The 27,435-nt window shown below is 39.1% G+C and overlaps 1 protein-coding gene across 4 annotated transcripts in view; it reads right to left on the bottom strand.

Annotated features, from left to right (window-relative positions):
* Window positions 1-27,435, bottom strand: part of lama2 (laminin, alpha 2) — a 303,798-nt gene that overhangs the window by 179,311 nt on the left and 97,052 nt on the right. For all 4 annotated transcript variants that reach the window (XM_089118335.1, XM_089118333.1, XM_089118331.1 and 1 more), the window contains exons 11-12: window positions 15,770-15,913; window positions 13,060-13,230 (exon numbers count right to left, since the gene is read on the bottom strand). In XM_089118335.1, the coding sequence (XP_088974461.1) occupies window positions 13,060-13,230; window positions 15,770-15,913 (315 nt within the window). The remainder of the gene's footprint in view (window positions 1-13,059; window positions 13,231-15,769; window positions 15,914-27,435) is intronic.

Below are 27,435 nucleotides of genomic sequence, written 5' to 3'. Positions count from 1 at the left end.
ACTGCGGTGCCCTGCGAGTAGAGGTCAGAGCTCATCTCTCCAACACACCCCAGACTCATACGGCATTCACATCGAATCCTACTCAAAGAAAACATCAAAATGTCTTGCGTGTTCCACTTTTATACGTTCTGACTGCTCATGTCCAAAGGAACGAGGGGAGACGCTTGTCTCCAGACCAACACGTGAAAAAACTATTGATTCTTCAGCACTGCGGCTGTCCGGGCAGCTGGAAATTAAATTTGGGCAAATTGCCCAAGAAATGCCATATTTCATGCCAAAATCAATAGGAACAATAAGAAATTATGATATTTTTTGCTTACACAAAATGAAGCCTATTTAAGGACCATTAAGATTTGTCAGTATCTTCACAGTATTTTCATGGCAGTTACGTCTATTTAAGACTATTTTTTAATGCAAGTACTACACAAATATACACTCACCTAAATGATTATTAGGAACACCATACTAATACTGTGTTTGACCCCCTTTTTTTTCTAAAGCATTCTTTAGAAATGTTGGCTCAAATTGATAGGATAGCATCTTGCACTTGATGGAGATTTGTGGGATGAAGCTCCCGTTCCACCACATCCCAAAGATGCTCTATTGGGTTGAGGTCTGGTGACTGTGGCGGCCATTTTAGTACAGTCAACTCATTGTCATGTTCAAGAAACCAATTTGAAATGATTCAAGCTTTGGGACATGGTGCATTATCCTGCTGGAAGTAGCCATCAGAGGATGGGGACATGGTGGCCATAAAGGGATGGACATGGTCAGAAACAATGCTCAGGTAGGCCGTGGCATTTAAACGATGCCCAATTGGCACGAAGGGGCCTAAAGTGTGCCAAGAAAACATCCCCCACACCATTACACCACCACCACCAGCCTGCACAGTGGGAACAAGGCATGATGGGTCCATGTTCTCATTCTGTTTACGCCAAATTCTGACTCTACCATCTGAAATCCAGACTCATCAGACCAGGCAACATTTTTCCAGTCTTCAACTGTCCAATTTTGGTGAGCTCTTGCAAATTGTCGCCTCTTTTTCCTATTTGTAGTGGAGATGAGTGGTACCCGGTGGGGTCTTCTGCTGTTGTAGCCCATCCGCCTCAAAGGTTGTGTGTGTTGTGTCTTCTTCACAAATGCTTTGCTGCATACCTCGGTTGTAACGAGTGGTTATTTCAGTCAAAGTTGCTCTTCTATCAGCTTGAATCAGTCGGCCCATTCTCCTCTGACCTCTCGCATCAACAAGGCATTTTCTCCCACAGGACTGCCGCATACTGGATGTTTTTCCCTTTTCACACCATTCTTTGTAAACCCTAGAAATGGTTGTGCATGAAAATCCCAGTAACTGAGCAGATTGTGAAATACTAACAACCATGCCACACTCAAAATTGCTTAAATCACCTTTCTTTCCCATTCTGACATTCAGTTTGGAGTTCAGGAGATTGTCTTGACCAGGACCACACCCCTAAATGCATTGAAGCAACTGCCATGTGATTGGTTGATTAGATAATTGGATTAATGAGAAACTGAACAGGTGTTCCTAATAATCCTTTAGGTGAGTGTCTTATGCTGCGTTCAAGTCTCGTATAGATCGTAATTACGAGTTGAACGCACTTGAACGCCACCACAATGTTGTAAATACCAGTGGGGAGCTCGGGATTTTCTTTAAGCCCCGATCTGTACGAGTTGGGGGCGTGTCAGTGAAAAACGTTCATTCAACGTCTGTTGACGGTACATTTTAATTGAATTTCAATGTTTACTCATTGACATTGTAAGGCTTTTTCATTTATAAAGCAAGCGCTCAGCACAAAATAAGATATCATTATAACATAAAAATTATACCTAATGATAGAGTTTACATTGGCTTCATAAGCTAATAAAAAACACAAAAAGAAAAACACACCTGACGCGCATTCTTTGTTCTTCATTTTTTTATTAGCAGAGTTAACAAACCTTGCTGTATTTTCGTGTAATTCATTAAAAGAAGGTACACCGCCATTTTGCTCCAACGAAACTGACTTGAACGCACCTCACGTCGTAAACACGACTTCCCACCTCGTACGTACGAACTTCCCAGGAGGACTTGAACGCAGCATTATACACTGCTGTTCAAAATCCAGCCTTGGTGAGCAGAAGAGACTTCTTTCAAAAACATTAAATAAATCTTACTGACCCCAAACATTTGAACAGTAGTGTATTGCATTATATTATATTGGGGAAAATCTGCTTAATTGTTTTTAAAAAAAAAAAATAATGTCAGGAAAATTCATGTCCCTTAAATGAGGTTTCATTCTGTGTCTGTGTATATAAATATATATAATTATGCTTCCTGTATCATCTAACATCATGGCAACCTCTTCAGCTCAGTCAGTACCGAGTGTTCAAGAAGCACTTCATTCTGAGCAGCAAAAATTAATAATGCTCGGGTCAGTGTTGTAGTACTCGAGACTCGGACTCGGTCTCGAGACCATATTTTAATGGTCTTGGTCTTGTCATGGACTCGTGTCCATTTGGACTCGGAATTGACTCGTACTCGAACATTTTTTTTGTAGGACTCGGAATTATTCCCGAGTCCACTCGAGTTCAATTAAAAATATTTTTCATGATTATTAATGTATGTTAATAAAATATTTCTTTAAATTGATTGACACGCCCAGTGATTGGTGATTTTCTAGTGCGCAACTGCTACATATTGTAATAAAATTACTTTTAACACCACCTACTATGTGGCCTTTTTACCCTAAACTGATCATATTTTTTAAACTCTAAGTAAATTCAGTAAAAAAAAAAAAGGATTTCTCTAAGTAAATAAAAGTAAATTAGGTAATCAACCCTCACTGGTCTCGGTCTCGACTCGGACTCGACTCTCTCTGGACTCGGTCTCGACTCGGACTCGACCGTCTCTGGTCTCGGACTCGACTCGGACTCGACTCTCTATGGACTCGGTCTTGACTCGGACTCGACTCTCTCTGGTCTCGGTCTCGACTCGGACTCAACCGTCTCTGGTCTCGGACTCGACTCTCTATGGACTCGGTCTTGACTCGGACTCGACTCTCTCTGGTCTCGGTCTCGACTCGGACTCAACCGTCTCTGGTCTCGGTCTCGACTCGGACTCAACCGTCTCTGGTCTCGGACTCGACTTGGACTCGACTCTCTATGGACTCGGTGTCGACTCGGACTCGACTCTCTCTGGTCTCGGACTCGACTCGGACTCGACTCTCTATGGACTCGGTCTTGACTCGGACTCGACTCTCTTTGGTCTCGGTGTCGACTCGGACTCGAGTGAGGTGGTCTCGACTACAACACTGGCTCGGGTCGTCAGAGTCATTAGTTTAGCTAGCTGAGGTCAAAACAGTGAGTATTAATTCACATAAATGCAGTCATTTAATAGGAATGTAATAATAGCTTCCTCTTGCCATTAAGTAGTCTAGTGGGCAAAAAGTACTGTGGTCAGACTGATCTCATGAAGTAGCGTGTGTATGACACGCCAATTCGTATTTCCATTTTTGGCGTGCTATCAAGACGCATAATCGCCTTTCAGCGTGTTTATGAACGCCGTTGACTTAACGTTATATAAATATATGACTTACCTCAACCCCGTCCCTAAACCTACCCGTCACTGGGGTTAATGGCATTTACGAGTCTTCCCTCACCATCCTAGGAAAAAAAAATATCGCTCCCCAGATGTAGATCTACATTTTGCTTCGTTTCGCGCGGACATTTGACGGCGTGTACATACACGCGTAATCACTCGGACGTTAATGGCGTAGACATACACGCGGATACACGTGGATAGCTCAAAATGCGTCGAGATAACACGCCACGACTCAAAAGTGGCGTGTATGTTTACGCAAAAGTCATGATGTCATGTTGCTATGGTAAAATTATGGTATAGGATAAAAATGCGTTATTCAGAGGTACTTCTGAGAACACCATCTACTATGTAAAAAACAAGGTACTGCGATCATAACAGATCCCAAAAAAATCCCAAAAATTGTTGACTTTATTGTTAGTGCGAGTTCTTTCAGTAGACTGCAAAAAAAATCAAAACCCCCAAACTATGACTGAGCATGGATGCAGACGTAGACTCAACGGGAAAAATGAAAAGAGAGAGTGAGAGTGAAAATTAGAGCATCACCCCCGGCACATCTCACAGGAAATGAGAAACAGGCCGTCAGTCGGGCTCCTTAAACCTCAAGACAAGCAACTCTGAGAGAGCATTCTGCCCTCTGACCTCTGCGGGGTGACCCCTCTCTCTCTCCATGACATCAGCCCCCGCTAGACCCGTTTATTTTAATATCCAGCAGAATCAGAGCCTGATATGACCAGAGCCCACCTACAGAGACACAAACAAGCACAGCTTTGTGTTGTGCTTGTGGCATCTAGTTCAAACGGCAATACACATCTGGAGAGCGCTGAGATGAGGGAAATGAGCCAGCACATAAACAAACACACACACAAACACACACACAGAGAGCGTAACTGATACCATGTGTGAACGCCAATGTTCCCAGACAGCAAACTGAATCAACGTGGAAACGACGTCTCTCATGACATTGAAACAACGTTGATTTTGCTCATCGAATTAACGTTGAACCAACGTCAGACGCGGCATTCTTCAAAGTTAAATGAAAATCGAAAATTGGTTGGCTTTCATAACGTTGAAACAACGCGTTGATTTCGAGTTGATTTTCCGTTAGTTTTGAAAGAATGACGCGTCTGACGTTGGTTCAACGTTAATTCGATGAGGAAAACAATGTCAGATCAACGTTGTTTCGATGTCATATTTCCACGTTGATTCAATGTCAGTTTGCTATCTGGGTTGAGACTATGAAGCCGTCCTGTAAAATCTCAGGGAGCAGCAGCACACCAGAGAAGACGTGTGTGTGTGTAAGGCGTGTGTGTCTGTGACTGTAGTGATGGCATTGTGTTCACAATGATTCAACTAATGAATCTTATAGTAAAGTGTTATATATATCATAAACATTGACATCCTCAAATTTGATGAACGAGTCACTAAATCACCCATTCAAATGTTTTGTTTCGTTTCAGGAAAGAAAATGATGGCTGTCTTTATGAACGAGTCATTTGAATTATTCACTCAACCAAAACAGAATAATAAAACAGCTATTGAGTGTTGTCTCGTGTTGGATCTGCCGTGTCGTAAAAAAGGGCAATGTTGCCACTAAAATGCAAGTTACTCAATATTAACTTATTGAATCTGGTCTGAATGTCAGCACTGATTACCTTTATACAACAGTTAGTTCTGGTTCTTGAATCTGATTGGCTGAGAGCCTTTCCCGCCATTATCACACGGAAACCGGTTCACGATTTGTATTACTCCGCTTGTTTCTGCCGGATCTATACTGGGAGAATTTCTCACAGCGTAAGACTCTAATATTTTACAAATATTACTGTTATTGTGTCTCGAATGTAGCTGTTTAGACCTGGATTTCTTCAGATCTTAGTTTTTCAAAGAAAGTGTTTGTTTATGTATTTCTATTTTTCTTTATATCCATCATAAAAAATCAGTTTGAATGTCTGCTGAGGAAAGTTTGCTGAGGATCCTTTGTCTTTCCCATAACAGAGCTAGCCGATGCATTTGTCGGTTGCATCTTAAAAGCTGTTGTTCAAAGTGAAAATAATAACCTTGATTAGTTTCCAACCTTTCATAATAAAAGTCTTTGCTACTGACTCGCTCATAAAGACCGATCGAATGGTGGAATAATAATATAACTTTCACTGAAGTCGAAATAACCAGTGTTGGGGAAGCTACTCTGAAACTGTAGTTTGACAAGCTACAAGCTACTCGTAAGTTAAAGTAGTTAAACTACAGTCAAGCTACCCTTTTGGAAAAGTAGTTAGCTACACTACAAGTTACTATCAAAAAGTAGCTAGCTACATTGAAACTACTTTTGCTTTTTGAACAACGCATATTATAAATAACTGAATAAGTGTCTGAGGAATGTTTTTAAGTAAAATATTTAGTGTTTAAAACAATGCAATACAATTATGATTTTAAAGAGTATTGTTTTATTACACACAACACTCAAATATCTCAGATGTTTGTCAAAAGTGCAAAATTGCAACAAATAGCCAACAACATCGCAAGAACAAAATATACATCCAACGTAAATTGCATTTAGAACATTTTCTCAAAAATACCGATTGAACTTGGACAAATAAGGCCATGGGTAATTAACGTTAGTTGTTTCTCCATTCTCCAAATCTGCCGTCACCTCTTGCTATATAATCATAACATGGGTGTGTCAACCCACTTCTGTACGTCAGTGAACCGTTAGCCGCAAGATGCGTGATTAAACAACAGGTGGCGGTAATGGCAAAAAATGAGTTTGTAATCTAACAAAAAGAAGAATATCCTTGAATCGCGCTGATTCGCGCAGGCTCGACAAACGCGATGTAGCTTTTGCTTGATGTAAAAAAAAAGTAACTAAGCTACTGCCAAGCTACTAAAAAATGTAGTTAAGTTAGTAGCATCGCTACTTGTAGTTAACTACTCCCGAACACTGGAAATAACAGACCCTTTCCCAATACCAATTACGGCATGTTTATATAAAATAAAATGTTATTTATTAAACAACAATATTTAAAAGAATCGTAATAGCTATTACAAAAGTATAAGATGTTTGTGTAATAGGAAATAGACAAAATCAAACCTCCAGTTAATAGGATTTAAGTTTAAGAAAACTGAACTTGCCCTCAGCCAAAGCGATTTACTCTGACACAAGTCATGCAGTAGATTAATACGGCCAGATTAACTGTTTGATAGACCCCAACAATAAATCTCATGTTTAACCACTATCAACATAAAAGCCAGTGGCGATTCCCGAAGGACTGTTCGAGATGAAGCTGTTCTCTATGGGTACATGAACGCTGAACGCTCAAAAAGTCCCATATTTCAGGTCTAAACACCTACATTCTTTCCTAAAACTATATTTGGTGACACAATACCAGTAGTATTTGTAAGATTATGGTGGGTTACGCTGTGATAAATGATATACATCCAGTGTTGGGAGTAACGCATTACAAAAGTAATACATTACTACAGTAACATACTACTTTTTGCTGTAACGCAGTAGTGTAAGGCATTACTAATCAATTTTCAGTAATATTTTACTCGTTAGATGTTCAGTGAGTCTTGTATTACAGTGTATTGTCTGCTTTTAAAGGCAACAGACTATGTGAAAGTTTTAAAGCAGTCTTTTAGTGCCGGTTCAGAGCGGTCGCGTCTGTAACATTGTTTTTTCCTCATAAATGCGAACACGAAAACTAAAATAAAATGAATATTTCAAGTTCTATGGTGACCGGAGAGCCAACCCTTCCTCATCCGATTTGCGCAGTGTAATTAACAGAATTACAAAAAATGTATTTTGCCTCCTATTTTTTTGTCTTTTCCCTAATATTAAAAATAAAACATAGACTGATATTTGTCTAATGTCTGGAGTCCTTTAAGGAAGTAGACTATTTTCGTTTCAATACATGTATTTTCTGAGAATTTTTATTTCAGGTTTTGACTGCAAATCTCATGTCCATAATGCTGGACTTCCCCAATTTAAATAATTTATCCTCAACTAGTTTTGTGTTGTAGGTCTACGTATTTTATAATGTTAACTTCAAATAATACTAATAGCCTAATTTAAAGATAAGGCAGCATTGGATATGGATGGTAAGGAGAATAACGCTGGAGTTGGAAGAGGTGTGTCTCGATTGTGTAGTCGTGTGGCGAATCGCGATTTCGGTTTCATATTGCATATCGTTACAGCCCAAAAGTTAAGTTCTACTTAGTTATTTTGGTGAAAGTAACTCAAAAGTAATACATGAGTAATGTAACGCATTACAATTCTGGGACAGTAATATTATAAGGTAATGAATTACTTTTAAATAACAGTAACAAGTAATACCTAATGTATTACAGTTTGGAAGTAACTTGCACAACACTGTATACATCCAGTAGCTAGTCAAGGACCAGAAGCTTCAATATAACACGACTGGAACGCTGCTGATCAGTCCAGGACCAGAAGTCTTTATGGGTTACATAAAGTACCTTTCCAGGCCATGCCAAGATATCACAACTTACATGACAAACCCTTTGTGTGATCTCATTTAATCAAGAAATGGGGCATTTGCATGTGTCATTTTCTGAAACCACACTAAAAATCAAATTTTAGGGAATATTATAATGTCAAATTTATTTTTCAATATGGCATATCAAAATTGAAAGTCACAGCAAAGTTTGAGCTAACGATACGCATAAATTAATGTCCAAGAAAAGAATGTTTTTTTTTTTCCCCCACAATTGCACATAATCTCCATATCTATGTGTGAAATTTGTAAGCGAACGTTGTAAAGACCCACAATTTCCAGGTAATGTGCACTTTCTCCACAGCAATTTAAACTCTCGACGGAAAGCGTCTGAAACCCTCGGTTGAGGCAAGCACGAGCTGGTCTCCAATTTAACATCATCTTAACAAAAGAAAGCTGTTGCCATAGAGATAAACTGTATTACCAGACACCTTCTCAAATATGCGCTTACTCAATGTAAAGAGCAAACATATATATATATATATAACTTCACATAACCACTAAAATGTCTACAAATGTGTCTTGTGTGTTTAATCGTGTCAATCTAAATCCACTCTGACAGTCTTCTGAAGGAAAGCATTCACCGTTTCAGAGTCACGCAAATAAACAAGTATGACTCATAGCCATAAAAACTAAAGTGATCCATCTTATAAAAGTGTCTGCATTATTGCAAGTATAAATAACAGTGAATCTCATGAAGAAGTGTCTGGGTCATATTATACCACAAAAGCAAAGGGAAAAATAAGAAGTAATATATTTTGCATAAAAAATATGGTCCATTTTTTTTGTTTTTCACTATTTCTTTTTCTTTATAGTTATGGGAATTTGGTGGACAATGTGTAGTGAAAATAATGTCGCAATGCAAATAATCTTAATGATCCTAAAAAATTGCTCTAGGATTATTGTGAAATATGATGACGCTTTTTTAACACGTGTAACCGACTCTAAGTGCATCAGTGACGCACAACCTGATGAATCCTTCATTTAAAACTTTAAAAGTCAATTAAATGTACAGCCTAATACACCTGGATATGAAAAGCCTTTTAGATGAATGCTGACAGTGGCTTTAAAGTCCGACTAATGGCATCATTAGCAGTGGAGAGAGTTCAGAGGTCAAAGAACGTCCGCGGTTTAACAGCTTCCCACACCACACGTCTGAATATTCAGGGAAAGCATATGCATATTCATCTTGTTCACTGACTTGTCAAGTTCTCAAGTGTGTGTGTGTGTTTAGGGTTTGTTCATGATTCCTCAAATGTTCAATCATGACTATAGTGAGTTAGCAGTGAGTTGCGCATGAATTAGTGTTGAACCCGTTTACAGTGCTATCTTAATGTACACTGAACAAAATTATAAACACAAAACTTTTGTTTTCGCCCCCGTTTTGCATTGGCTGAACTCTTTTTCTATGAACACAAAAGGCCTATTTCCCTCAAATATTGTTCACAAATCTGTCTAAATCTGTGTTAGTGAGCACTTCTCCTTTGCCGAGATAACCCATCCAATATTTTAAACAATATTTGATGGAAATCAAATAGATCTTTGAGTTAAACTCGTGAAAAATGGGTGTTGGGTTAATAATTTTGCTCAGTGCAAATTCTGAGTCTTTCCTAGTCTTTATTCCATCCCCCAAGAAATGTTACAGTATGAATGAGGATTAGTTGATAGCTTGAGGTGCGTTTTTTTTAAAGCTCTCAGCACATCCATCTGCACATGTTTACACAGGAATCAACACATCCCCTTATTCACATCACAGTTGAAGTTTCCCAAAGATCAATTAGATTTCAATGCAGGCTCAATTTGAGCCTTTGTTTCCCAAAGATGAATCAGATTTTAGTTTCAGTTATTGTTAAGACATGATTATTACGGTCCCTTCATTTAAAGCAGTGTGCTTTTGCTAAAGCCATATTTCGTTGTTGTTTTATAAATGCTCTATATGACAACTGTTAAAAAATGTTCAATCAAGACATCCCGTCTTTTTTTTTTTTGTTCGACTAAGGATTTCTTTGGTTGACTACAGCCCTACTAGAGTGAACGCTAGTGTCTGGCTTATAATAAACTCATCCAATGGATCTGGACACAGCAAAGTAAATATTATAAGCTGGTACATTTGTTTATACTTTCTGAACGAGTGCATGATGATGCATTGAAGCACTTGCTGTGATGTGCTCATGACCTGTTAAATCTTTTAAGGTCTAAATGTAGTAAATTTTGGCTTAAACTTCTGTAATCGAAGATGAATGTCTTTTCCCCTGTTTTCCCAGTCATGGTCACACACCGGCTAAACACCCTCTGATGTATATTACTGTCTGAAATAAATAAATGTCTGTCTGGGACAGATCAGTACTATGGAAGCTTGTTTCCGCCACTGAATGAAAAATATAAAGGTAATTGCGAATTTTTATCTCACAATTCTGACTTTTTTTCTCACAATTGTGAGTTTACTTCTCGCAATTCTGACATTATTTCTCAGAATTGCGAGATGGAAAGTCAGAATTGTGAGATATAAAGTCGCAATTGCGAGATATAAAGTCAGAATTGCTAGATATAAAGTCGCAATTGCGTGTTATAAAGTCAGAATTGCGAGATATAAAGTCAGAATTGTGAGATATAAAGTCAGAATTGTGTGATATAAAGTCGCAATTGCGAGATATAAAGTCAGAATTGCTAGATATAAAGTCGCAATTGCGTGTTATAAAGTCAGAAATGCGAGATATAAAGTCAGAAATGCGAGATATAAAGTCAGAATTGCGAGATATAAAGTCAGAATTGCTAGATATAAAGTCGCAATTGCGTGTTATAAAGTCAGAAATGCGAGATATAAAGTCAGAATTGTGAGATATAAAGTCAGAATTGCGTGATATAAAGTCAGAATTGTGAGATATAAAGTCGCAAGTGCGAGATATAAAGTCAGAATTGCGAGATATAAAGTCAGAATTGCGAGATATAAAGTCAGAATTGCGAGATATAAAGTCAGAATTGCGAGATATAAAGTCAGAATTGTAAGATATAAAGTCAGAATTGCGAGATATAAAGTCAGAATTGTGAGTTATAAAGTCAGAATTGCGAGATATAAAGTCAGAATTGCGAGATATAAAGTCAGAATTGCGAGATATAAAGTCAGAATTGCGAGATATAAAGTCAGAATTGCGTGATATAAAGTCAGAATTGTGAGATATAAAGTCAGAATTGCGAGATATAAAGTCAGAATTGCGAGATATAAAGTCAGAATTGTGAGATATAAAGTCGCAATTGTGAGATATAAAGTCAGAATTGTGAGATATAAAGTCAGAATTGCGAGATATAAAGTCAGAATTGTGAGATATAAAGTCAGAATTGCGAGATATAAAGTCAGAATTGCGTGATATAAAGTCAGAATTGCGTGATATAAAGTCAGAATTGCGTGATATAAAGTCAGAATTGCGAGATATAAAGTCAGAATTGCGAGATATAAAGTCAGAATTGCGAGATATAAAGTCAGAATTGCGTGATATAAAGTCAGAATTGCGAGATATAAAGTCAGAATTGCGAGATATAAAGTCAGAATTGCGAGATATAAAGTCAGAATTGCGTGATATAAAGTCAGAATTGTGAGATATAAAGTCGCAAGTGCGAGATATAAAGTCAGAATTGCGAGATATAAAGTCAGAATTGCGAGATATAAAGTCAGAATTGTGAGATATAAAGTCAGAATTGCGTGATATAAAGTCAGAATTGTAAGATATAAAGTCAGAATTACGAGATATAAAGTCAGAAATACGTGTTATAAAGTCGCATTTATATCTCACAATTCTGAGAAAAGATGTCAGAATTTCGACATATAAACTCGCAATTATGTGTTATAAAGTCAGAATTGCGAGATGTAAACTCGCAAAAAAAAGTCACACTTCTGTCTTTTTTTCTCAGAATTGCGACTTTATATCTCGCAATTCTGACTTTATATCTCGCAATTCTGACTTTATATCTCGCAATTCTGACTTTATATCTCGCAATTCTGACTTTATATCTCACAATTCTGACTTTATATCTCGCAATTCTGACTTTATATCTCACAATTCTGACTTTATATCTCGCAATTCTGACTTTATATCTCGCAATTCTGACTTTATATCTCGCAATTCTGACTTTATATCTCGCAATTCTGACTTTATAACACACAATTCTGACTTTATAACTCGCAATTCTGACTTTATATCTCGCAATTCTGACTTTATATCTCGCAATTCTGACTTTATATCTCGCAATTCTGACTTTATATCTCGCAATTCTGACTTTATATCTCGCAATTCTGACTTTATATCTCACAATTCTGACTTTATATCTCGCAATTCTGACTTTATATCTCGCAATTCTGACTTTATATCTCGCAATTCTGACTTTATATCTCGCAATTCTGACTTTATATCTCGCAATTCTGACTTTATAACACACAATTCTGACTTTATAACTCGCAATTGCGACTTTATATCACGCAATTGCGACTTTATATCACGCAATTCGGAGAAATAAAGTCAGAATTGTGAGATATAAACTCGCAATTGTGAGAAAAAAAGTCACAATTATTTATTATATTTTTTTATTCAGTGGCGGATACAAGCTTCCATATCAGTACTGTATACTCATCTGATTTAATATTTCATACTGCCATTATGCGCATCTTTACAGTCCCCGGTTGTCTCTCTCTCCCCCTGTAGACAGTAAAGTTAATTCAAGGGCAAAGCTAAATGAGCCTGTAACATAACGATGATGAATGATGTCTGTATTATGGTCATGTGACGGACATCATTACAGCACATTATAAGCAGATTAATACTAACACACACACACACACATTGGGTTTTCATGTTTTATGGGGATTCTCCATAGACGTAATGGTTTTTATACTGTACAAACACACTAACCTAGACATAAACCTATCCATCACAGACACACACACACACACACCAGACTCACTTTCTTGTGCAGGTAAGCAGACGGGGCGCTCCAGTAGTAGGGTGCTGTCAGGTGAGTCTGAGCATCTGATTGGCTCACGGTGACCTGGTGGGCCGCCTCTCTGCTAGGCTCCGCCCACACAAGCCCCTCCCCATCCGCTCCTGTCAGATACCATCCAGACATATCCATCACCTGCAGACAAACACACCAAAACACAGATTTATGAGACTGTTGTGAGTGCGGTGTTGAGATTGGGGCAATAATAATATGGAAAAATGTTAAGTCAAAAAAAAAAATTATGTTGAATCATTTCAGCAAATTTATTTAATCTCTTTTGGCATTTCATAACCTCATAACAAAGTATCCCATTAAGATTCTGCTGTTAACAGATAAATATGTAGGAACTACAATTTCAGGAGTTCTTATTAGTTACATAAATCGGCAAAAACTATGTCAATGTTGATTTTACAAGAATTAAATAATCAATAGTTGGTGTCACTGAATACTGAAGTGGCATATTGATTTGACTCTTGACCTGAAAAGTACTGTGTACAATATGAATATTTGAAGGTAAATTAAATCTCCTAATAATAATAACTGTTAATGTAAATGTCATATGTATGTATATCTGTAGTCAGAACGTCAATGTCCTGCAGTGTTGTACTTCATCTATTGTTCTAACTCTTGAATAATCATTACACAGACATTTCCCTTTGGAGGGAACTCGCGCTGCATTGATGATGTAATTTCAGGGAATCCCTCCCGGAGTCACATGTGCAACTTGGTCCAATCGTGATAGGTGCAATGTCATCCTGTGATTTGGTTCAACCGCCCGCCACCCGCCCGAATTTAATTAAAATATTTTTTTTTGTCACGTCCTCGCCCGAGTCCGCGGCTGTAACCGCCAACCGCGACCGTTATTCTGACGAAAGGGGCTTCAGGAAAGAGGTCCTGATGAGATCCCTCAACCCCGCCGCCTACGGCTCCTCGGGGCACAACGATTTCCAATGAACCCAGTCCTTAATTGTTTAGTTGATCTCGCGTCCAATTGAATAACATGGGGAGGCGGGGGTTATGAGCTATACTAGGACCGGTCACAGGGGGGCGATCGAGACGTTTTGGCTTCACTTTTGAGGGCTTGTGCGGCACGCTTGCCCCATACCTGTGGAACCCGGGGTCACAAGCACTCCTGTCCTGAGCTGTGCCTCATTTTACACTGGGACAGACTTTTGTCAGCATGGTAAAGTGGGCATATCGTTCCCCAAAGTGTCGTCATCGACCCATGTAACCATCGTCTCGTTCCCTTCTCCCTTCCCTTGGTGCTGGTTTCTTTATAGTGTCCGCATTCGCACGCGTCACAGGATGACGTTGCACCAATCAAGATTGGACTAAGTTGCACATGTGACTCCAGGAGCGCTGGCGTGAAGGGATTCCCCAAAGTGACATCATCGACGCAGCGTTTAGTTCCCTTCTCATGGTACATGGGTAATTCATAGGAATTATTGTGTATTTTAAGGTGTTTTAAAGGTGTATTTTCAAGTACGCTGGACAGATGGCATGTACTCTAGTTTTCTTCTTAGTTACTTGAATGTAATGTGAGAAATTAAAAGATTTAACCCCTGCATCTGTTCCTGGATAAATTTAGCAGTTATTGATTTCATGTCATTGTCACTTTATTTCAAAGCTTATTAGCACAAGAGAACATTATTGACTGTTTCTCTTCATCCGCTTCCCATTTGGAAAGGACATTGAGAAATGCCTGAGCTTGACATATACAATTGGAATAAGAGCTGAAAGACACAATCGCACATGACTTAGTAATAGTCCCCCATTTAAAAGGGTACACTGTTCTGTGTATAAACCTGATAACAAAATAAACATTTTCTCTACAATAGGCTGATGACTTCTTATTTCAGTGTAGTTTAGCATCACATTTCTACACTGTAAAAAAATATTGATGGTTTAACTTAAAAAAGTAAGTAACCTGGTTGCCTTAAAATTTTAAGTTCATTGAACTGAAAAAAGTGAGTAAATACAATGAAGGAGATTAATTTAACCATCAGAAACTCCAAATTATATGTTATCTGAACTAAATAAATTATTTAAGTTGATTTGACAAAAGAAAATATGCTGTGATAAAAAAATCTTGAAAATATTTTTTACAGTGTAAGTAAGACTGTGTGTGAATAGACAGTTTCATGAATGTCAATAAGATTAAAGCCACAGAACACACTCTTTCACACATGCATGGGCAGCGTATGGACACGCACACACACGACTGGCCGTAATTAAAGCAAGCAGAGCTCTGAAAACACAACTCAAGGTCAGCTTAATTGTGCAGACAGATGCTGGTAGCCATCTCTCTCTCTCACACACACACAACAGTGGCACTGGTACACAAATTCATACACACAAATTGAAGCAAAAAGTGCCCCATACACTATTAACCTTTCACGCTTTAAAACACTCTTCCCTTTAGTGTAAAGACTGTGCTTATGACAGTTCGCTTTTAAACGTGATGACCAGCAACTTTTTATTCACTCATTAAACTGGAAAATATGTGAATGTGAATGGCCTGTGTGTGCATTTGTGTGTAAGAACAGCCATTACTGCTTAATAAGACTGAATCCCACTAGCCAAGCAGAGATTTGAGATAGAGTTACTAATGAGAAACGAGACCCCTCTCTCTCTCTCTCACACACACACACACACACACACACTTGTCTCCTACATTACTGTAGTCCCAGTGGGATTCAGTACACAAGCTGGCCAGCCCAGAACAGTAGCACTTCTCGCATCCATGTTGACGGTCTTCACCACGGAGATGATAATATCCCTGTTTGCAGCGGTCACAGTTACGGCCCTCCACATTCTCCTGGAGAGAGAGAGAGAGAGAGAGAGAGACTGTTGAGTGAAACTGGGCTGCATGCACTAATAAACACTGTTAAAGCAGCTCAAACCCATGGGAAGTGAGTTACTTACACACACACACACAGGTGCGCAAACCTCCAGTGAATGAAAACCTCATTATTCTTCTATTTCAGTTATTTCAATAGCTGCAGGACCTCTGTAACAGGGTTTGTTCACCATTTAGACTTGAAGAGTTCAGATGCAAAAGCCTCTAAATGCCATTTGAAATTTTCATCTTTAATGATGATTTTTATCAAACTTGTATATTTAAGTTCAGTAATTTCACTTAAATAACAATTAATAGGTAATTATCATTGCCATTTAAGTGAAATTACTGAACTTAAATATACAAGCTTGATAAAAATCATCATTAACCCTTAAAGACCTATACCTATAAAAATAACTGTTGTTCTTAAATGTTAAATAACTTTTGAACCGCTGCTCCAATCCGTATGCCTTAAAAAGTCCCATAAAGAGGAGATTCGCGGCTTTTCTGTGATATCGGGTTAATCGCGTTTGGACATTCAGAAGCTCTGTAGTGAATGTGATTGCGTCATCAAGTTTTGATCAGCATTGATTCGTCAAAGAAACCCGTGCGTTTTTTTCCTCTGAGCCAATCATAAATGACTGTTAATGCTTAGTCCCACCCCATCCCCAGATTGGTTAAAACTATCATCTACTCAACCAATAAATATAGTTCTTGGTCTTTTGCACGGCCAATTAGCATCTTTCTTTAGAAATTTGAACAGAGGTAAAGTCAAAGTAGTTCATAGGCTATGTATGTATGTGTGTGTGTGTGTGTGTGTGTGTGTGTGTGTGTGTGTGTGTGTGTGTTTATATATATATATAAGTTTTATTTATATATAAGTTTTTTTTTGTTTGTTTTTTTTTGCTTCATTGTTCTACTACAATGTTTCTATTTATGTTACTTCCTTAACTTTTTTGGACACATCTAAATTGTCAGTATGAAAAACACTGTTTTCACTGAAACAATGCTTTTCACTGAAAATCGCCTATAATAATGTTGTAATAAATACCTAGAACTTGCTTAGGGATTGTTGCATGTAGTCAAAATTACATCTGGAAATGTAAAATATCCAAGTACAGCTTTCTAAAGGAAAAAATCCAAACTTCATGAGGATTTGTTTGAGTTGAGTAAAAAAAATCACTACAAATATGCTGCCGTTTTTCTTAAATCTGGTAAATTCATCCATTCTAAGACAAATTAAATGTAAAATTGGATTATTTAAATGAGATAGATTGAAACTTCAAGTTCTCCTGATAAAAATGATATATGGCACTTGATGCTGACTGCTATAATGGGTTAGAAAAACAAAGAAAAGAACAAGCGGTGCAGGTGCTCCAAAAATGGTCTAGGTCTTTAAGGGTTAAAGAAGAAAATTTCAAATGGCATTTAGAGGCTCTTGCATCTGAACTCTTCACTTATGTTAAGATTTCATAACTGCTATAAATTTAAATAAGTTGAAATAAGCTTCCCAAAATAGAGCCTATTCCCATACCGTTCAAATGTTTGGGATCGGTAAGATCCTGAAAGAGTCTGTTCTGCTCACTGAGGCTGTAATTTTTGTTTTTTTTATCTGTTTTCTATGTGAAAATGGTAACATGTAATTTATTCCTGTGATCAAAGCTGAGTTTTTAGCATCATTCGGTGTCACATGATCCTTCTAATATGCTGATTTGCAGGAACTGACACCTCACTTGAAGGACAACTCCGGCGCAAAATGAACCTTTGGTCTAATCACACATTGTTACCTGGTCAACCGTTCTCTGAGATTTGTTTTCATGATTGCCGAATGCAAATAGTTTTATCTCTAAAAACAGTTTAGCCTATAACGCTAGTATAACGCTAGTATATGGGGCATAGAGTAATGACAAATAAAAATCGCTTGTTATTACCACTAACAAGGCTCAAAATAGCCCCACACCAACACGACAGCATAATAAGGGTCCCTACATTCAAACCGAAGCATTGAGAACTTTGTCAGTGTCCACACAGTTTAATAAGAAGATATTTTATACACACAGTCAACTTCGCGAATACAGGAAGAAGCCATCTTTGAAAAATAGTCTCTACCAGTCGATCTACGAGCGCCGATCCAAGTGCGCTGAACTGTGCAGAATCTCATATGATCCGTTGTTTCCAGAAGAAACACAAACACAAACCGTTTACTTCCCTTCAATATGTACACGTAGACTACTGTTCGTGCTCACCTTATCACCTTATTCACATCTCACCAGCGCACTTGGATCGGCGTTCGTCGATCGACTGGTAGAGACTATTTTTCCAAGATGGCTTCTTCCTGTATTCGCGAAGTTGACTGTGTGTATAAAATATCTGCTTATTAAACTGTGTGGACACTGACAAAGTTCTCAATGCTTCGGTTTGAACGTAGGGACCCTTATTATGCTACCGTGTTAGTGTGGGGCTATTTTGAGCCTTTTTAGTGGTAATAACAAGCGATTTTTATTTGTCATTACTCTATGCCCTATATACTAGCGTTATACTAGCGTTATAGGCTAAACTGTTTTTAGAGATAAAACTATTTACATTCGGCAATCATGAAAACAAATCTCAGATAACGGTTGACTAGGTAACAATGTGTAATTAGACTAAAGGTTCATTTTGCGCCGGAGTTGTCCTTTAAAAATATAACTATAATCAATTGAGAACAATGTATTTTGCATTACGTATGTAATCCAATTTGTTTTAGCACAAAACTTGAACTAGTGTAATTGTGGCGTCACAGCGGATAACGGCACACACTCTGACGTCAAACAGTGGATAACGGCGCACACTTTTTTTTACGCGGTTTGGCCGTTCGGTCCCACAGAAATGCAGTATCAGGTCACTGAATCCGAACATTTTTGAAAACCCCTGCCAGGGTAAGGATTTTCAGAAATGACAGTGTTGTCCGCTGTGTTCGACGTTAGAGTGTCCGCCGTTACCAAACACAAAAATAGTCACGGATATAAAAACACTAGCGTCTGGATTCACACTTATAACTTTAAAGGATGTCAGATCTAAATGTTGTGAGTATCCAGCATTAACTTTTCTAACTCTCTCACATGAACTCATATATCTCACATAACTCTCTCATATGAACTTTTCTGACTGCGTTCCGGCACTTTACTTTATTTCTGTATATGACAGCTCTCTGCTGTAAGTTTGGCATGGGGCCGCAGCACCTGGAGCGAGTCCATGCCGTCTGTGGGTGTAATTTACTGATGTTCCTTAATGTTCCCGTCACACTGGCGCTCTGCCTGAGCCATTACTGAACAGAGCCTCTATAATCTGACCATCACAGCCTCTTCATGAGGGCAACGCCAAACACACTTCACCTCCACTCACTCTTCATCTGTTCATCCATCCATCCAAAGTGCTAAGAGAAATCCTGTGAAACCCTTCATAATGATCTGTAGTCCTGCTTTAAGGCTGAAGTGGGCTGTTTATTCATGCTATACTTCTTTTAAACTAAAAATACAAAAGTATCATTTCATTCTACTTCTTATGTAGCTCTCAGAAATAAACTTAAAATTACACTTAAAGGACAACTCCGGCGCAAAATCAACCTTCGGTCTAATTACACATTGTTACCTGGTCAACCGTTATCTGAGATTTTTGTTTTCATGATTGCCGAATGTAAATAGTTTTATCTCTAAAAACAGTTTAGCCTATAACGCTAGTATAATGCTAGTATATGGGGCATAGAATAATGACAAATAAAAATCGCTTGTTATTACCACTAACAAGGCTCAAAATAGCCCCACACTAACACGGCAGCATAATAAGGGTCCCTACATTCAAACCGAAGCATTGAGAACTTTGTCAGTGTCCAAACAGTTTAATAAGAAGATATTTTATACACACAGTCAACTTCGCGAATACAGGAAGAAGCCATCTTTGAAAAATAGTCTCTACCAGTCGATCTACGAACGCCGATCCAAGTGCGCTGGTGAGATGTGAATAAGGTGATGAGGTGAGCGCGAACAGTAGGCTACGTGTACATTGAAGAGAAGAAAACGGTTCGTGTTTGTGTTTCTTCCGGAAACAACGTTCAAAAGGTCACGGGCGACGTAGCCAGAAGTACAGAGTCAGTGTTTACAAGTTGAACGCATAGGTCGAACGTGAAAACTAACTCAAACGCCGTTTACAAAAAAGGAATTAAAAGGTAAAACAACGATGTCGGACGATTTTGATTCTGTACTTCCGGCTACGTCGCCCGTGACCTTTTGAACGTAATTACGTATTACGTGACGTTACAAACGCGCCTCACAGAATGAAGAAAGGCTAGCATTTGTCCTTAGAAAAGTTACATTTTTGGAATAAGTTTTGAAATAACCGATCGTTTCGCATGATAAGACCCTTATTCATCGTCTGGTGTCGTTTAAAGACATTTGAAGCTGCATCTGAAACTGTTATTAACTGTCTTTTGGACCTTGAACCATCCGGTTCCCATTGAAGTCCATTATATGGAGGAAAATCCTGGAATGTTTTCATCAAAAACCTAAATTTCTTTTCGACTGAGGAAAGAAAGATATGGACATCTTGGATGACATGGGGGTGAGTAAATTATCAGCAAAAGTTTTTTCAAAAGTCAACTAATCCTTTAATGGGACTTATATAGGCTAAATAGAGGAATGAATAGAGTCTCCGCAACGGCGATTGAAGTGCGCGCACGTTCGAGTGAAGACTGCGCCAGCCATGCAGCTGACAGCATGCAGCTTGATTTGAAAAACATTGTTTTATTTGTATTAGGTATATCTGTGCCTCAATGTTTCCAAATGTGTGCTGGGTACAAAATGACTAATGAAAAAATCGCCGTGCGTGACATCGAGCACAACATCTGTCTTGTTTTTAACAGCTGATTCGGGTGACATTAGAGCTGATCCGCGCATCTCTACTCTCCAATGTGTAATTATTGGCTGATGGTCCTCTTAACAGCATGAAAAACAAAACTTGTAGATTTAAATTGTCAATGGGTTATAAACAGAAAGTAAGCAAAAAGCACTCCGGTTACAATGACGAGCTGTCATCACGTCAACGAGTTCGCGGCACTCTTGCAAAATCGGCACTTACTGGCAGTTTAGTTCGGAACGGCGAACGCATGAAAAATGGATCATTTGAAAGCTGGTATTGAGCGAATTCTGACTAACTTAAAAGTTAGATGTACTGGACTAGTGGGCCAAGTATTAGTAGGAGGATATGAATAATAACTTTGTAGAGCCACCCCGAGTCTAAAACATGTAATTTAAATGTCATTATTTTTATTTTTTTCATGTTCCAGTATTACTTTGAATTGGACAAAGACTAGCAAGACTTACCTTGCAGGGAGGTTTTTAATGTACGAGTATGAACTTTTTTTTAAAACAATTGTTGCATTAATGTTGCTAGAAAACTGTTAATCCACTTTATTGTTCCAGATTTTTTATTTTCATGTTCAATATTAGCTTACTTTAAATAGGACTAGGAACAAGACATGTAATTAACTGCATTTCTAAATAAGTAAAAACTACGGAGCCCCTCTAGTCCCACTTTGGTAAAAAAAAAATAATTATAACTATCTTGTGGCCTCAAGATAGTAACTCGTGGCCTCAAGATAGTAACTCGTGGCCTCAAGATAGTAACTCGTGGCCACGAGATACTAACTCGTGGCCTCAAGATACTAACTCGTGGCCACGAGATACTAACTCTATCTTGAGGCCACGAGTTACTATCTTGTGGCCACGAGTTACTATCTTGAGGCCACGAGTTACTATCTTGAGGCCACGAGTTACTATCTTGTGGCCACGAGTTACTATCTTGTGGCCACGAGTTAGTATCTTGTGGCCACGAGTTACTATCTTGAGGCCACGAGTTACTATCTTGTGGCCACGAGTTACTATCTTGTGGCCACGAGTTAGTATCTTGTGGCCACGAGTTACTATCTTGAGGCCACGAGTTACTATCTTGTGGCCACGAGTTAGTATCTTGTGGCCACGAGTTACTATCTTGAGGCCACGAGTTACTATCTTGTGGCCACGAGTTACTATCTTGAGGCCACGAGTTAGTATCTTGTGGCCACGAGTTACTATCTTGAGGCCACGAGTTACTATCTTGTGGCCACGAGTTACTATCTTGAGGCCACGAGTTAGTATCTTGTGGCCACGAGTTACTATCTTGTGGCCACGAGTTACTATCTTGTGGCCACGAGTTACTATCTTGAGGCCACGAGTTACTATCTTGAGGCCACGAGTTACTATCTTGTGGCCACGAGTTACTATCTTGAGGCCACGAGTTACTATCTTGAGGCCACGAGTTACTATCTTGAGGCCACGAGTTACTATCTTGAGGCCACGAGTTACTATCTTGAGGCCACGAGTTACTATCTTGAGGCCACGAGTTACTATCTTGAGGCCACGAGTTACTATCTTGTGGCCACGAGTTAGTATCTTGTGGCCACGAGTTACTATCTTGTGGCCACGAGTTACTATCTTGTGGCCACGAGTTAGTATCTTGAGGCCACAAGATAGTTATAATTAAAATTTTTTACCAAAGTGGGACTAGAGGGGCTCCGTAAAAAACTGTAAATATTGTCATAAATAAGTCTTACGATTCAAGTTGTATTTGTGGCCCTTCACATTTTATGTGGTTTAAATGTGGGCCCCTTGGCATCTGAACTTGAGTACCCCTGCTTTATTGTGTTGTTTCTCCAAAAGACATTCCACTGACTATAAGTAACATTGCAAATACATAACCTCGTAACCCGGCCGTGTCAGTGCTGCGTTCTGGTTCGCTTCAGAATGAAAAACCAAAAAACGCCAAATCTGGACTCTTATATCTGGCTCATATAGAGGTGAACCAATATTCAGTACTATTCAGAAGATGCGTTATATATGCGTCTCTACATTAGTGAAAACACGGAAAAAGACAGAATGGCAGGGAAAGAGTAAAGAGTCAACATACAGCTACACAACTGAGAGTGAATACTCTAACAAAAGGGAATATGCCTGCATTTAGGGCCTGAACACTGGCCTTGTCCTGGGTTGCACCATCTGTCGTTCACAAAAACTGCATTTCATCACCATTTTCTTACCACTCTCGCTTTCATGCACAATTTGAAATCCATTCACTGCAGTTGGGAGCATCATCTCCCAGCCAAGCGTCAGTGAGACACATGAGATTATATTGTTTGTATTACCCATGGCCAATGGTCTGTGCCGAGAGCTTGTCCATTTACTGTGCTTTGACCATAATGATTGCAGGCTAGATCTGATGTCTTGCATTCGTTCTGTAGCTCAGCAAATCCTCTGGAGGACACTGGACCAGGGTATGTTTAGTTCATCATCATCATCTGGATCACCTGTGTTCTGTCAAACAATGTTCATCTGTGTTTGCATTTACACGGGAACACTGATGGCGTTTTTGGGGCTTAAAAACTCAAAAAAATGAAAATCTTAAAAACGCTCCACCGCCACGTTCCCGTCTAAAGGGAACGCAATACTAGTCCTACTTACGCAACGCACCAGTGGGGCTCGACAGCCTTTTAGACAAACGGGTCGGCGCGTATGGTTGGGTTGCGGAGAGTTCAGGTTACGGAGAGTTTGTGAGTTATAACGGAAATCATTATGAACATCAGCTATGCTAATTATTTCCCATCTGCCTTTCTGCTGTTATCTCGGGACGCTTGTCCCGAGAAAAATGGCGTTCGTCAGGTCCAGTTTTGTGTCCAGCCTCTCACGGGGATTTCGGATGCCCCAACGCCTGTGAAGAGACGACTCAACGCCTGCGATATGTTATGGCGCCGTTTTATTCATAAACAATATTTATATTTAATATTTATATTTAAACAATATGAATGTAAGCCAGAGGAGAACTGGCCCCCGACTGAGCCTGGGTTCTCCCAAGGTTTTTTCTCCATCCAATCTGATGGAGTTTTGGTTCCTTGCCACTGTCGCCTTGCTTTTGGCTTGCTTTGAGCTTGCTCAGTTGGGGTTATTTAGTGTTTAGCAATGTTGTTGATCTGTGTTGTGCTACTTTCATGTTATCACTGTGAAGCTGCTTTGACACAATCTGTATTGTGAAAAGCGCTATATAAATAAATGTGACTTGACTTGACTTGACTTAAAGGGTAAAAACGCAAGTCTGCTAGACAGTGAAGGTTGTACGCAGGTGCACGGACTTGGTGTTGTTGTGTGGCAGTGCTTCACATCGCCACCTAGCCACCTGAAGTGCATACTACACCGAATTTCACACACTTTTGCGTCACCATATGCAACATGACATCATGACTTTTGCGTAAACATATACGCCACTTTCGAGTCAGGTGACGTGTTATCTCCACGCATTTTGAGCTATCCGCGTGTATCCGCGTGTATGCGTATATGTCTACGCCATTAACGTCCGCGTCATTCCGCGTGTCTGTACACGCAGTCAAATCTCCAGTCATAAATGCCATTAACCCCAGTGACGGTTAAGTTTAGGGATGGGGTCGAGGTAAGTCATATCTTTTTTTTACCTAGGATGGTAAGGGAACAGTCATAAATGCCATTAACCCCATGACGGTTAGGTTTAGGGACGGGGTTGAGGTAAGTCATATATTTATATAACGTTAAGTCAACAGTGTTCATAAACACGCTGAAAGGCGATTATGCGTCTTGATAGCACGCCAAAAATGGAAATACGAATTGGCGTGTCATACACACGCTACTTCATGAGATCAGTCTGCCATATGCACGCGGATTTCCCACCCATAATGCTCGTCTAAACGCAGAATAAAAAGTGATAACGCAACGCCACTTTTGCGTATTCTCTTCAGATCGTTTCAGTGTAAACATAGACATAGTTCCCTTCTGTTCATTCAGTCTTTGTCCGTTAACGTTGTATTTAGTGTGTGTGTCTGTTCTGCCTGTCCGTATCAGTTTAAGTTATATTATTGTAAGTGTAACGGAGGCCAGCTAGTAGTTGCTGTGCGAGTAAACCTCACTCCCCTGATCTCAATAGGCGCTCTAGCCGAGAGCGCGGACGGGTTTATACGAGTGTATAAGCTCAGAGAGGAATGGCGGGGCAAGGCCATTCAATGATTTAAAAGCAAATAACAGAATTTTAAAATGGATCCTAAATTGAATAGGCAGCCAGTGTAGAGAAGCTAAAATGTGCTCCTGTTTACGTGTGCCCGTTAAAAGACGTGCTGCTGCATTTTGTATCATCTGGAGACGGATTAACCCCCACATATAGTGAATTACAGTAGTCCAGCCGTGTAGTTACAAAGGCGTGGATTGCAGTTTCAAAATGTTGTCTTGACAGAATTGGCTTTATTTTGGCCAGTTGCCTCAAATGAAAGAAACTTGATTTGACAACAGCTTTAATTTGACTGTCAAACTTAAGCTCAGGGTCCACTTTAACTCCAAGCTTTGTCGTGCTAGGTTTTATATAGGGAGCCAAGGAGCCCAGATCTATAGGCAAGGTCCCAGTGGTGCCTCCAAAAACCATCACTTCTGTTTTTATCATTAATGATAAAATAATGATGGCTTTTATGTCATTGTAGTTGTCCAACAGAGTTATCATTTTTCTTTTTAAGAGGTACATAAATCTGACTGTCATCTGCATAATAGAGCCAGACCGATTTATCGGCATTTTCCAAACTATCTATATCGGCAATTATAATGGCCGATAAATGAATATTTCAAAAATAAAATAAAAACGGTCGAAACACGCTTCAACCATGTCATGAGTGTTGGAGTTGTATAGTTTGTCCACCAGAGGGCACCACTCAACAACACTCGTGTATACACCACACATCCAGTGCATAAAAGTTAGCTTTTCTTTTACACGTGTGTGAAATCCAACGACGCCAAGTGTGCGTTGCAGACTTTCGTTCTGTAATGGATTTAGAATCGCTAAATAGTAGGTTTTATAAGGCAGGCAGCAACTGATGATTGAAAATGGTTTGATGGAAAGAATTTAAAAAGTGCAGGTAAAGGGATAACCAAGCTGACATTGTAATTATAAGGTAGCTTATAAGGCAATGTAGGGACTAATTATTATTTTATTTATCAGAACTTTAATACATTTTGATGTTCCTCTGTTCTGTTGTGACAATAAAAGAAACAAGTTTCTTTTAAAAATGCATTATCATATTATTTTAGTTGAAACTCATTAATAACTACAAATAACTAATGTTAGGGAAATCTGTTAATGTTTTGTTTGCGCATTTCTGAAATAAAAAAATATCGGCCGATATATCGGAATATCGGACTTTAAAACCGACAAATATTTGAATCGGTATCGGCCTTCAAAATCCTTTATCGGTCGGGCTCTACTGCATAACAGTGCAATGAAAGGCCATACTTTCTAAGTATGGAACCAAGTGGAAGCAAATACAAAGAGAAAAGTAGAGGACCGAGGACAGAGCCCTGTGGGACGCCACACAAGAGAGGAGCGGAGCAGGAAACATATTCAACTACGCTAACACAATAAGTTTGATCCGCTAAGTACCTAAACCACTCCAGTGATGTGCCACTGATGCCCACCAACTGCCTTTAAACGTGAAATCAATATTTCATGATCCACTCTGTCAAATGCAGCAGTTAGATCTAAAATCACAAGGATAACACACTCACAGAGTCAGTCACTAAAAAGATAGCATTAAAAACTCTTAAAAGAGCGGTTTCGGTGCTGTGCAGGGTTTTAAAGCCGGACTGGAAAACCTCTAGTATATTATGATCGTCCAAAAAAGCCAATAATTGACTATGCACAAAAAGGAAGGGCAATTTGGAAATAAGCCTGAAATTAGCAAAAACTGATGGATCTAGCGCAGGTTTTTTAATAAGAGGTTGATCTACTGCACTGCACGTTTTAAAATTTCAGGGACCACACCTGAGGTCAGACTACTATTTATAACTGCAACCACAGATGGTCCTACAGTGGGGAAAACCTCATTAAATAGTCGAGAGGGGACAGCATCATTAGGAGAAACCCAGGGCTTCAAGTGACCAACAACCTCCTCTAAAAAAGAAAAAAAGTAATCGGCTCAAAATGATCAAAATCAGCCGAGCAGGGGACAGCGATTGAAGGGTCTGAAGCTGAAGGTGCAATTTGTTAATCATGCGACAGCGCCATGTAGCAGCGCGAAGTTTAAATGTATGACAGGCAAGAGCAGTCTCAAATAATACAGGCATATGGTCAGAAAACACTACGTCACAAATCTCTAGATTAAGAACAAGCAAACCAATTGATAAAACAAGAACAAGTGTGTGTCCATGTTCTTGTGTGGGTCCAGACACAGATTGCACAAGATTAAAATAATCAATGAGGTTTAGAAACCCCTTTGTCATTGGCTTATCAGGACAACACACATGAACATTAAAATCCCCAACAATAAGTACACGATCATTGCGCTTTCGTCGGTGCGTGCTAAAGGTGAGCCGGGAGGCTCAGGAGGAGCAGGGGCAGAGAGTCCACCGGCAGTGTTGTGTAAGGTAGGCGCT

Source organism: Pimephales promelas, chromosome 13 (assembly GCF_988280905.1).
Source record: "Pimephales promelas chromosome 13, fPimPro1.hap1.1, whole genome shotgun sequence".
Lineage (NCBI taxonomy): Eukaryota > Metazoa > Chordata > Actinopteri > Cypriniformes > Leuciscidae > Pimephales > Pimephales promelas.
Note: the sequence above shows the minus strand (reverse complement) of the source record. Positions and strands in the feature narration are given on the sequence as shown.